We start from the raw sequence: 12,286 nt of genomic DNA on the forward strand, positions 1-12,286 counted from the left end.
TTGATGGAGTAAGTTTTTATTAGTGGAAAAAATGCGTTGACGCCCGAGGAGATGCGAATATGTCGACCACTTGACAATTGACATTAACATATGTAGAGGCGTAGTGTGATTTTCAAGCTCATCGAAGAAAGGTTTGACAATGGCGTCATCGCTGGCGATAGCATGACGGCAGCAGTTACGTTATCGTCTTCCCTTTCCCCTTATAAACTCACTTCACTTGCCAACCATCAACTGGCAAGTGACAACACTCAACAGGCCACTACTCTGAATTCTGGAACATCGAGTTCGATCAAATCCCGAATTTGTTGAAGCCCTAATTAGGCGAAATGGGAGTGAATGTGCCGAGAGTCAAGCTGGGGTCGCAGGGCCTTGAGGTGTCCAAACAAGGCCTCGGCTGCATGGGCATGTCCGCCAGCTACGGCCAGCCGAAGCCCGAGCCCGAGATGATCCAACTCATCCACCACGCCATCAACTCCGGCGTCACATTTCTCGACACCTCCGATGCCTATGGTCCCCATACCAACGAAATTCTTATTGGAAAGGTATTTCCTTCTGCTTAAGTTATGAATTCAATCTATTGAGTAGTAATTTTATTCTTTTAGAAAATTATTATGTTCGAGTATTGACTCATCGAGGTTTAGTCTAATTGTAACTTCTGCTAACTAGGTTATTGATTTTCAGCGAAGTATTAATGTTACAACATTTCAGAGAAGAGATCTTCAAGTGAAGATGTAGTTGTGCAGTTATGCATTCGGCGGCATATGTTTGTTAGATAATTTAGATTACCAGAGGACAAAGAAGGGAATAAACATATGCTACTTATTATATTATATGTATTGAACAATTATTATGCTTCGAATAACAATTTGATTATGATAATCTTCATAGTTGTTTGTTTGAACGTAATCTGGTTAAGGATGTTCTCATGGAGACGTTGCATACATTGTGTTTACAACTTATTGGATTTATCGAGTCGAGATTTGAATAAAATGCACCAAGATTTTCCTGAACTAGTCTGTTGAAATTGTTGCAGGCTTTAAAAGGGGGGATGAGGGAGAAAGTGCAAATTGCTTCTAAGTTTGGGATATTACACAGGGATGTGAAACTGGATATACATGGTGAACCAGAATATGTGAGGGCTGCATGCGAGGCGAGCTTGAAGCGTCTTGATATTGACTGTATTGATCTTTATTACATTCATAGGATCGACACTCGTGTGCCCATTGAAGTCACAGTGAGTATTCTTCTGAAGAAAAACTCTGTTGGAATATGAAGTTTGTATACTTAATGATCCGTGGTCCATTTGAAGTTTAAATTTTAACAATAACTTATGATGAATATTGATGATTTCAAAATTCAAAAGATACTTGAGTGTATATTCTTTGCATTAGAATAGCAGCATGGTCGGACTCTTTTATAAATATTTGTAGAAAGACTGAATTGAGTTTGATAGTTAAGCTATATGATCATGAATTGAAACTATAAGTAAGAGTGACTACATTTGTTTTATTTCCTCTGATGTTCTTTCTAAAATTATTTGTTCTCATGCTTTCCAAGATGGGAGAACTTAAGAAACTGGTTGAAGAAGGGAAAATAAAATATGTTGGGCTCTCAGAGGCCTCTGCTTCGACAATAAGAAGGGCTCATGCTGTTCACCCAATTACTGCCGTCCAGAATGAATGGTCATTGTGGTCAAGAGATTTGGAAGAAGAATTAATTCCTACTTGCAGGTACGAGGTTGAGGTAGTTTGTCAGTAATATAGGATTTGAGAAAATGATGAGTATATTCAATCAACTTTCTGCATGTATTGTGATCTCAGAGAACTTGGCATTGGAATTGTCCCATACAGTCCGCTCGGACGTGGCTTCTTTTCAGTAGGTCCCAAGTTGATACAGAACTTGCCAGAGGGCGACATGCGTAAGGTTGGTGCATATCTCGTATAGCTTCATAAGAAAGACAAATATAAAATTATCGATGCATATAGAATTCCTTTAGCTTGACTTATATCTATCTAGCAGTCGCTCCTTTTCCTAGTTCCTACTGCTAGATTAAACATTTGCTTGTTTTGCATACCTAGAAAGTTATAGCAATGACCTTATTGAAATTAGATGAGGGTAGCTACATTTTATGTGGTTGCAAGAACAGATTATTCTTATCCAATGCCATCCCTATATGTTCCCTTCAATTAGTTAAGGAAGTTTCTGCTTGAAGTTTACAGAGGCCATAATAAGGCTGGGTTTGATCCTATGCAGATGGTCTTAGAATCTATTTTCAATTCTGTCTTTTTAACGATGAAGATGTCAAAAGCTGTTTTTACTTAAATATGCTGATAATGGTCTGTCGAATTTTCTAGCTCTTTCCAAGGTTCAAGGCTGAGAATTTTGAAACCAACAAGGTTGTATATGAAAAGATCAGTGAAATGGCTACGAGAAAAGGCTGCACCCCGTCTCAACTGGCTTTAGCTTGGGTTCATCACCAAGGAGATGACGTGTGCCCTATACCCGGCACCACCAAGATCGACAATATCAATGAGAATATTGGAGCTCTCTCGGTGAAACTAACTCCAGAAGAGATGGATCAGCTCTCGGCTTTGGCTGACATGGTTAAGGGGGAGAGGCATGTGTTCATGGAGAATACATGGATACATTCCAACACGCCACCATTGTCATCTTGGAAAGTCCATACCTGAGACCACCCTCTTCTAATTTGAACAAAAAAGAAGAAAAAATAAAATAAAAAAAATGTAAGTTTGATCGTCTGAAAATCTATTTCCACTTCTGTAAACTGTTTTCGTCTCTCGAATTTGCTAGTTTTTCCAAGGTTTCACGGCTCAGAGTGAGAACCTTGAAAGCAACTGGCGTTCATGAAAATAAACATTTTAATCTACTTGTTAATTTCATAAGATGAAATAGGAATTTGTCATCGAAAAGGCCAGATTGCAAATAATTTAGTTCACACGTATATGTTCAATGATTGTTGTTCCAGTGTGATATGATATACTCCCTCCGTCCCATTATTAATGGCACGTTTTCCTTTTTGGGTTGTCCCGTTATTGATGGCACGTTTCTATTTTTGGAAATAATAAGGGATCACTTAGAGCTTAATTAATTCACTAATTGTCTTCTCTCTCTCTAAAAACTCACGCACGCTCCTTCCATCTCTCTCTCTCTATCCTCTTCTTCATCCCTCCACCACCAAACCCTAGCGCCGCCTCCACTGCCTAGCTCCGCCACCACCCTCCGCCGTCTCCACTGCCTAGCGCCGCCGCCATCCTCCACCGCCTGCTGCCTCTCTCCCACAAAATCTGCTCGTCGCCTTCCCTTCTCTGCTTGGCCTTGCCGCTTTCTCCATCTCGACCCTTTTCTCCACCACCCCACCGCCGCCTCAATCTGCTTGCCGTCGATCTGCTGCCACCACCGCCCTCGTGCCCTCCACCACCCCAGATTCTCGGTCACCACTGAGCTCCCTCACACCCCTGGCTCTGGCGTCCTCGTGTCGCCCCAGATTCTCGGTCGCCCTCGTGTCGCCGCCGACCTCCGCCATCCAGTCTCGCCGCTTCCACCCACCGTCTCGTTGCTTGACAGAGCAGGAGAGAAATAGAGAGCAGGACGGAAAGGGGTTTCAGGCGTGGCGATAGGTGCGGCGGCATCTCTCCACCTCCGCCAGATCTGCGGCGGCATCTCTCCACCTCCGCCAGATCTACGGCTCCTCTACTTCCGCCGATCTGCGGCGTCTCTTCCACTTCCACTTCGCGCCTCCATATCTCTGCGCCTGAATTTTGATTTTTGATTTTTGTTGATTTCCTGAATTTCATGAATTGTGAATATTTGTTGATTTTTAGGATCTTTGTTGTTGTTTGGTGAATTTTGTTATGGTATTTCGATTCTGTTTTGTATTGATTTGGTGAATTTCACCCAATTCATGGATTTTTTATTTTTCACCCCAGTTCATGTTCTTCCTAATTCCCAGTGCGTGAATTTGTGAAATTAATGTTAATGTTAACAAATGATTAATTAAATACAGATTTTAAATTTATTTAATGAATCAAGAAATAAATGTTTTTATATATTGATAAATTAGAAATAATAAACAATCCCTAAACACAATTCTAATCATGTGGATCATACACCTTTATTCCCTAATTTTCTACTCCTTAATCTCCGTGCCGAAAAGAAACGTGCCGTTAATAACGGGACGGAGGGAGTATAACAAAATACACGGTATACTGTATAGTCATTTTTAGTGAAAGAAAGCGTTAAATCACCGTTATGTATTAAAACGGAACCATGTTATTTTTATTAAGAAATAAAAATAATGAAATATGTTAGATCAAAGCTCTCAAATTTGAATGTCACCAAAGTTTTTATAAGTTTGAGTTTATCACACGCTTGTTTTCATGATTAATTTGTTAGATTGACCCGTAGCCTCTAGGAGGCCGTAGCTGTGAGTTGTCATGAATAATAATAATAATAATAATAATAATAATAATAATACTCCCATTGTTTTAACTAACTTGATTAATATTTTTTTTGAATTGTTTCAATTAACTTGATAGCTTTTCTTAGATGGTAAAAGTTTTTATTCAGCTTTTTATTTACCTACCACATTTAACACACTAAAAATTAGTTTTTTAAAATTTGTAGTAAAAAATCGATGAGTCCTTGCTCTAGTGGCAAAGCTGAGGCATCCACAGACTTTCCTTTATGAGCGGTCTTGGGTTCAATTCCGCTTGGCGGCGATGTTTTCCCACTTTATGTGGTGATGTATTGTTTTTGTATTTTTTTTTTGATGAAATTACATTATAAATAATACAAACCAAACACACACCCTACCTAGTGGTTATTGTGGCCGAGAGTATTCGAACCTGTGATCTCTTGGACAACAGGTAATCACCCCAAGTTCTTGTATTATTTTTTTTCTTGTATTATTTGAAGCGGCGATGTTTTCCCACTTTATGTGGTGATGTATTGTTTTTGTATTTTTTTTTTGATGAAATTACATTATAAATAATACAAACCAAACACACACCCTACCTAGTGGTTATTGTGGCCGAGAGTATTCGAACCTGTGATCTCTTGGACAACAGGTAATCACCCCAAGTTCTTGTATTATTTTTTTTCTTGTATTATTTGATACTCCCTCCGTCCCAAAGGAAATGTCCTCCTTCTTTTGGGCACGGTTATTAAGGATGCATAATCTGCCTAATCTAGTAGAAACTGAAATGATGCATAATATGTCATTGAATCTTATATGCTGTCTAATCTAGTAGAAACTGAAATTTCCTTAATATTCTACTAGATTAGGCAGATTATGCATCCTTAATAACCGTGCCCAAAAGAAGGAGGACATTTCCTTTGGGACGGAGGGAGTACTATGAAAAAGTGATAAAGGTAGTTGAAAGAGTAATCTACAGTTTATATAAAAAATAGATAAAAAAAATTGAAATACGTACTCCACTACATAGAGGAAAGAGATGCGCTTTGTCTTGAGTCTTGACACATGTAGAAGCGACAAAGGCGCAATCTTACAATTAGATCTGTCAATAATTCAGCTAGTGTGAATTTCAAGCTCAAGAGATGCGCTTTATGTTGACACATGTCGAAGCGACAAAGGCGCAATCTTACAATTAGATCTCTCAATAATTCAAGCTCATCGAAGAAAAGATCTAACAAATGGCGTCATCGCTGGCGATAACGTAAACATTACGGTAGCGGGCGGGTACGTTATCATCTTCCCTTTTTCCTTATAAAATTAGTCTCACTTCATTTACCAATTACCATCCATCAAGTGGCAAGTGACAACAGTCAACAGGCCACTGAAATATCCAGTTAAATTAAATCCTGAACTGCAGAAGCCCTAATTAAGCGAAATGGGAGTGAATGTGCCGAGAATCAAGCTGGGGTCGCAGGGCCTTGAGGTGTCCAAACAAGGCCTCGGCTGCATGGGCATGTCAGCCAGCTACGGGCAGCCGAAGCCCGACGCCGAGATGATCCAACTCATCCACCACGCCATCAACTCCGGCGTCACATTTCTCGACACCTCTGACGCCTACGGTCCCCATACCAACGAAATTCTAATCGGAAAGGTATTTCTTTGTGCTCAACTTGAGAATTCAATTAATCGAGCAGTAATTGATTGCTTAGAACTTATTATATCTGATTATGGACGAGTAATTGTAATTTATGCTATTAGTTTATTGATCTTGAAGCAATTTTTTTTGAGCATTCCGTACACTTCATTTTCATACATTTTTTTAACAATTAATAGTAGATAATTATTTGCAGTTCAATTAATTCAACATAAAGTAGATTGAAAGTATATAAAAACATACTTTTATAGTTTTATGTATTTTTTTTTTAAATGTTTCATCTTCTAAATAAATAAACTAATTTTCATTATTAATAATTTGTAATTTTACTTTTAACTTGAGAATTGACTCAATTTCAATATTAAAAATTAAATACAGTAAGAAAGAAAAATGGGATAAAAATAAAATGTAATAAATCAATGTTCAATATTAAACAAAGAATATGGATAGTTGGATACTATAAACAATGTATTATACTCCCTCCGTCCACCAATCAACTACCTATTTGATGGTCGGCACGGAAACTAAGAAAGCTGAAAAAGATGGTGTAAAAGTGGTGTAAAAGACTAAAAAGGTAGTGTTAATATATTTTGATTACTTTTACTAATCTTTCATTAGAACATTATTTTAATGCCTTGACTTATTAAAGTGTTCTTTTTTTTTTATAAACTATTTCTTTCTTTCTTTTTTTACTCTTTAATTAAATAAACTGAAAATTCAAAAATAAATAAATAAATAAACTGAAAATTCAGAAAATAAATAAACTGGAAATTAATAAACTGAAATTTCGAAAATAAATAAATAAATTAATTAAAAACTGGAAAATAATTTTTTTAGAAAATAAATAAACTTAAAGTTTGAAAATAAATAAATAAACTGAAAATTCAGAAAATAAATAAACTGGAAATAAATAAATAAATAAATAAATAAACTGAAAATTCGAAAATAAATAAATAAATAAACTGAAAATTCAGAAAATAAATAAACTGGAATTAAATAAATAAATAAACTGAAAATTCGAAAATATATAAATAAATTAAAATCTGAAAAATTATTTTTTTAGGAAATAAATAAACTGGAATTAAATAAATAAATAAACTGAAAGTTTGAAAATAAATAAATTAATTAATTAAAATCTGAAAAATTATTTTTTTTTACAAAATAAATAAGCTTAAAGTTCGAAAATAAATAAATAAACTGAAAATTCGAAAATAAATAAATAAATAAACTGAAAATTTGAAAATAAATAAAAAATAAATAAACTGGAATTAAATAAATAAATAACTGAAAATTCGAAAATAAATTAATTAATTAATTAAAATCTGAAAATTTATTTTTTTTAGAAAATAAATAAACTTAAAGTTTGAAAATAAATAAATAAACTGAAAATTCAGAAAATAAATAAAATGGAATTAAATAAATAAATAAACTAAAAATTCGAAAATAAATAAACTAGAAATAAATAAACTGAAAATTTGAAAATAAATAAAAAATAAATAAACTGGAAATAAATAAATGAATAAATAAACTGGAATTAAAATTTTCAGAAGATAACTAAATAAATAAATAAATAAACTGAAAACTGAAAAATAAATAAATAAACTGAATATTTGAAAATAAATAAACTGAAAATTCAGAAAATAAATAAACTGGAATTAAAATTTTCAGAAAATAAATAAAGTGAAAAATAAATAAACTGGAAATAAATAAACTGGAAATTCGAAAATAAATAAACTGAAAATTTTGAAAATAAATAAACTGGAAATAAATAAATGAATAAATAAACTGGAATTAAAATTTTCAGAAAATAAATAAATAAATAAATAAACTGAAAATTGAAAAATAAATAAACTGGAAAGAAATAAATAAACTGAAAATTTAGAAAATAAATAAACTGGAATTAAAATTTTCAGAAAATAAATAAATAAATCAACTGAAAACTGGAAAATATTTTTTTAAAAAAATAAATAAACTGAAAATGCGAAAATAAATAAATAAATATACTGAAAATTACGAAAATAAATAAATTGGAAATTTAAAATATCCTACTCCATTTAATTAACATCAAAATTGGATTAAGTAGACAAGTAATGGTAGAGTGTGGTGGGTCCAATTGGTAAAGTGTAGTAATTTAAAAAGTAAGGGAGGGTATATATGTCCAAAAAGCAGAGTAGGTAGTTAATTGGTGGACAAAATTTTGGAGGCAAATGGGTAGTTGATTGGTGGACAGAGGGAGTATTTTTTTTTCTTATTTATATACAAATATACATAGATATAGAAAATATAAAATATATATCTACGTTTAAAAAAAAACTCAAAAATAGGGAGGGGGCTTCATCCCCCTGGATCCGCTAGTGCATATATATGCTGCTTATTATGTTCTATCTGATGAGCAATTATGCTTTGGACAGCTATTTCATTATAATCATGATCATAATTGTGGCGTTTATTTCGATTATGTCCCATCATATTTTATTAACAAACTTGTGTGCTTTATTCCGGTAATGGTTAGAAACTGAAGAAGGAACATAAAAGGTGCACTGCCGTGTCATCAATTTATGCACATCAAGAGTTGATTAGCGGACTTATCTTTGAACTTAGAGGGTGTTTGGCTAAGCTTATCTTAAAGAGCTTATAAAATATAGTTTCTTAAGAGCTTATAAGTTGTCAAATTATTTGGATAATTGAGCTAATAAGCTAGAGAGAATTTTTAGTTAGAGAGAAAAAATCGAAAAGAGATGAAATTATAATGATATATGATGAAAATAAAAAAATTATAGTATAATTATTTTTGTAAAATGAATGTTACTTATAAGATAATAAGAAAATAAATTAGGGTAGAGGAACTTATTTTTTGGGGAGCTTATAAGCTCTTAGAGCTTATTTTTACAGATTATAAACTGTTTAGGAGCTTATTTTGCCATGAGCTTATAAGCTCCTAAACATCTTATAAGCTGCTTTAAAGAGTTTATAAGCTCAGCCAAACATCCTCTTAGTTTGGTTTAGGAGGTTCTCATGGAGGCGCTGCATATATTCTGGTTACAACTTCTTGCAATTATTGGGTTGAGCTTTGAATGAACTAGTCTGTTGGAATTGTTGCAGGCTTTGAAAGGGGGGATGAGGGAGAAAGTGCAAATTGCTTCTAAGTTTGGTTTTGCACGCAAGGATGGGAAAAGGGAAATATGTGGTGACCCGGAATATGTGAGGTCTGCATGCGAGGCGAGCTTGAAGCGTCTTGATATTGAGTGTATTGATCTGTATTATGTTCATAGGATTGACACTCGTGTACCCATTGAAGTCACGGTGAGTACTCTTCTGAAGAATCACTCTGTTGGAATATGAAGACTGTATACTTAGTGAAACGTGGTCCATTTAAAATATTCCAAAACACATGATAAATATTGGTGATTTCAATTCTCGAAGTAAATTTCTGTACCGAGGTTCTATCCTGGGTATATAGGTGATTGGGGTGTGACTGGTAATTGTAGTTGAATAATTTTGCCTCTCTTACTGTGTAGTGCAAGGTGTGAATAGTATGATATGCTCATAGTGGATTTTATACCTTATTTCCATTTTAATTCTGTCAACGTATCAGGAAAGTTCTTAGCTTTAAAATGCCAGTGTGGTTGGACTATTATATATATGTGAAACAACTAAATTGTGTTTGACAATGAGCATGTATGATCTTGAATTGAACTATTATAAGTAAATGTGACTGCATATGTTTCGTTTCCATTGCTGTTATTCCTAGATGGGAGAACTTAAGAAACTGGTTGAAGAAGGGAAAATAAAATATGTCGGTCTCTCAGAGGCTTCTGTTTCAACAATCAGAAGGGCTCATGCTGTTCACCCAATTACTGCGATCCAGAATGAATGGTCACTATGGTCAAGAGATTTGGAAGAAGAATTAGTTCCTGCTTGCAGGTACGAGGTAGGGTAGTTTGTCGGTAATTTAGGATTTTGAGAAGTTGAATAAAATGATCAATATCAACTTTCTACATGTCTTGTGATTTCAGAGAACTTGGCATTGGAATTGTCACATACAGTCCACTTGGACGTGGCTTTTTGTCAGTCGGTCCCAAGTTGATACAGAACTTGCCAGAGGGTGACTTCCGTAAGGTTGGTGCATATCTAGCAAAGCTTCACTGGAAAGATATTGATTTAAATATCAGTGCTTATGGAATGATTTAGCTTGATTTATATCTAACTGGCAATCGCTCTCCTTCCTGGTTCCTACTGCTAGCTTTGTCAACATATGTTTGGTGAACTTTTAAACTTGTTTTAGTTTACCTTAAAAAACTGTATCAATTTGTAGCTTATTGCGACTTAGATGAGGAGAGCTACATTTGATGACGTTACAACTAAAATCTTAAAGCAGGACACATGATAGAGCTAGATTTGATCCCTTAGGATCTATTTTCAATTCTTTATTGTCATTTTAATGATGAAGATGCCAAATATTGTTTTTACTTGCGCTGATGATATAGTCTGTCGAATTTTCTAGATCTTTCCAAGGTTCAAAGCTGAGAATCTTGAAGCCAATAAGGTCGTATATGAAAAGATCAGTGAAATGGCTACTAGAAAAGGCTGCACCCCGTCTCAACTGGCATTGGCTTGGGTTCATCACCAAGGAGATGATGTGTGCCCTATACCCGGCACCACCAAGATCAACAACTTCAATGAGAATATTGGAGCTCTCACAGTGAAACTAACTCCGGAAGAGATGACTGAGCTCTCTTCTTTGGCTGACATGGTTGGTGGGGAGAGGCACGCGTTCATGACAAGTACATGGGTAAATTCCGACACGCCACCGTTGTCTTCTTGGAAAGTTGATGCCTGAGATGCATTTGCACTATGGATGCTATATTTTCTATTCGCTTCAAGCACAGTTACTGAATCAAGCTTATGCTTATGAATAAAAGGACTCTTCTACGTTACTGCACTTTTTTGCTTTACATTTCATTTGCACCAAAATTTTGGGTCTTTTTCTTTCATACACACACAATGAAGTCTTTACTTCTTTTTTTTCTGAGGCACTTACGTTTTTGTTTCATTTGACTAAAATTTAGTATAATTGTATAATTAATTATATTATGATATGGTTTCTATTTTCCTTTTAGGGTGGGCTTGAACTTAAAAATTTAATGATTGAAAGGAAACGTCTTATCGACTGAGTCGTGCTTCGCTATCTAATTTTTAACACTCACATAAATGTTTCCACTCACAATCCACCCAACCACTCTATTAAAACTCGTGTCACTCATAATTGGATACTAAAAGTTGAGACGAATGAAATATCTTTATTGATAAATTACATAAATAGATAAAGAAATTTAAAGACCGTATCACGGCGGACTCGAACCAAAACAAAAAAATGGTGCAACAATCGGGTTTCGAACCCACCACATTTTTTTATATAAATTACATAAATAAATAAAAAAAATTAAAGACAGCACCACGGTGGATTTGAACCCAAGACATCATGCTGGAAAACGAAAAAATGATGCAACAATTGGGTTTCGAACCCACAATATAAATTATTATTATTTTGATAAATTACATAAATAAATAAAAAAATTTAAAGACCGTACCACGGTGGACTCGAACCCAGGACCTTAGGTCTTGAGCATTAACCACATACCGTTAGGCCAACACACACAATATAAATTATTATTATTATTATTATTATTATTATTATTATTATTATTATTATTATTATTTAAACATATCTTTAATTTTGATGTTCGCCGTGAATCGCACAGATAGACGTACTAGTTACCCAAAAAATGCAAGTAATAATTCGTCTACCAATTTATTCCCTACCACCGATACGATAACTTCGTCACTAATTAGTCGGATTCCAACAATTACGACTTATGGGAATTAATTGACACTAATATGAATTAATCTAAAGGGATCAGACTCAAGAAAATTAGATTAAAACTCTCTACTTAGGAAACAAATCAAAATTCAATTGAATTAATTAAACATACAATTAGGTCTCACATATTCTATGCTAGTGTTTCATTATTCTTATCGAATCAAAGAAATTAATTATTCATGCTATCGAAATAAAATACAATCAAATTAAATGGAACATAGGAAGTAATATATTATTTATAAACTATCTTTAAAATAAAGTATATAATATGAATATAATAATTAATCTCTATTTTGTGCCCAAAATACCTGTATAT

The 12,286-nt window shown here is 34.0% G+C and overlaps 2 protein-coding genes and 1 long non-coding RNA gene across 3 annotated transcripts; 2 read left to right on the top strand and 1 right to left on the bottom strand.

The window, feature by feature from the left end:
• Positions 1–50: 50 nt before the first annotated feature.
• LOC131001359 (auxin-induced protein PCNT115-like) lies at positions 51–2,887 on the top strand. Its single transcript, XM_057927729.1, has 5 exons — positions 51–542; positions 1,034–1,234; positions 1,558–1,730; positions 1,821–1,923; positions 2,355–2,887. The coding sequence occupies exons 1-5, from the start codon at positions 327–329 to the stop codon at positions 2,688–2,690; spliced, it is 1,029 nt and encodes a 342-aa protein (XP_057783712.1). The 5' UTR covers positions 51–326; the 3' UTR covers positions 2,691–2,887.
• Positions 2,888–3,136: 249 nt separating this feature from the next.
• Positions 3,137–4,204, bottom strand: LOC131001372 (uncharacterized). Its single transcript, XR_009093915.1, has 2 exons — positions 3,690–4,204; positions 3,137–3,658 (listed from the first exon to the last, which is right to left on the bottom strand). It is a non-coding gene; the product is annotated as an uncharacterized LOC131001372 (long non-coding RNA).
• A 1,360-nt stretch (positions 4,205–5,564) lies between these two features.
• LOC131001358 (auxin-induced protein PCNT115-like) lies at positions 5,565–11,031 on the top strand. Its single transcript, XM_057927728.1, has 5 exons — positions 5,565–6,086; positions 9,192–9,392; positions 9,841–10,013; positions 10,106–10,208; positions 10,594–11,031. The coding sequence occupies exons 1-5, from the start codon at positions 5,871–5,873 to the stop codon at positions 10,927–10,929; spliced, it is 1,029 nt and encodes a 342-aa protein (XP_057783711.1). The 5' UTR covers positions 5,565–5,870; the 3' UTR covers positions 10,930–11,031.
• The last annotated feature ends 1,255 nt before the right edge of the window (positions 11,032–12,286 follow it).

This window comes from Salvia miltiorrhiza, chromosome 8, assembly GCF_028751815.1.
Source record: "Salvia miltiorrhiza cultivar Shanhuang (shh) chromosome 8, IMPLAD_Smil_shh, whole genome shotgun sequence".
NCBI lineage: Eukaryota > Viridiplantae > Streptophyta > Magnoliopsida > Lamiales > Lamiaceae > Salvia > Salvia miltiorrhiza.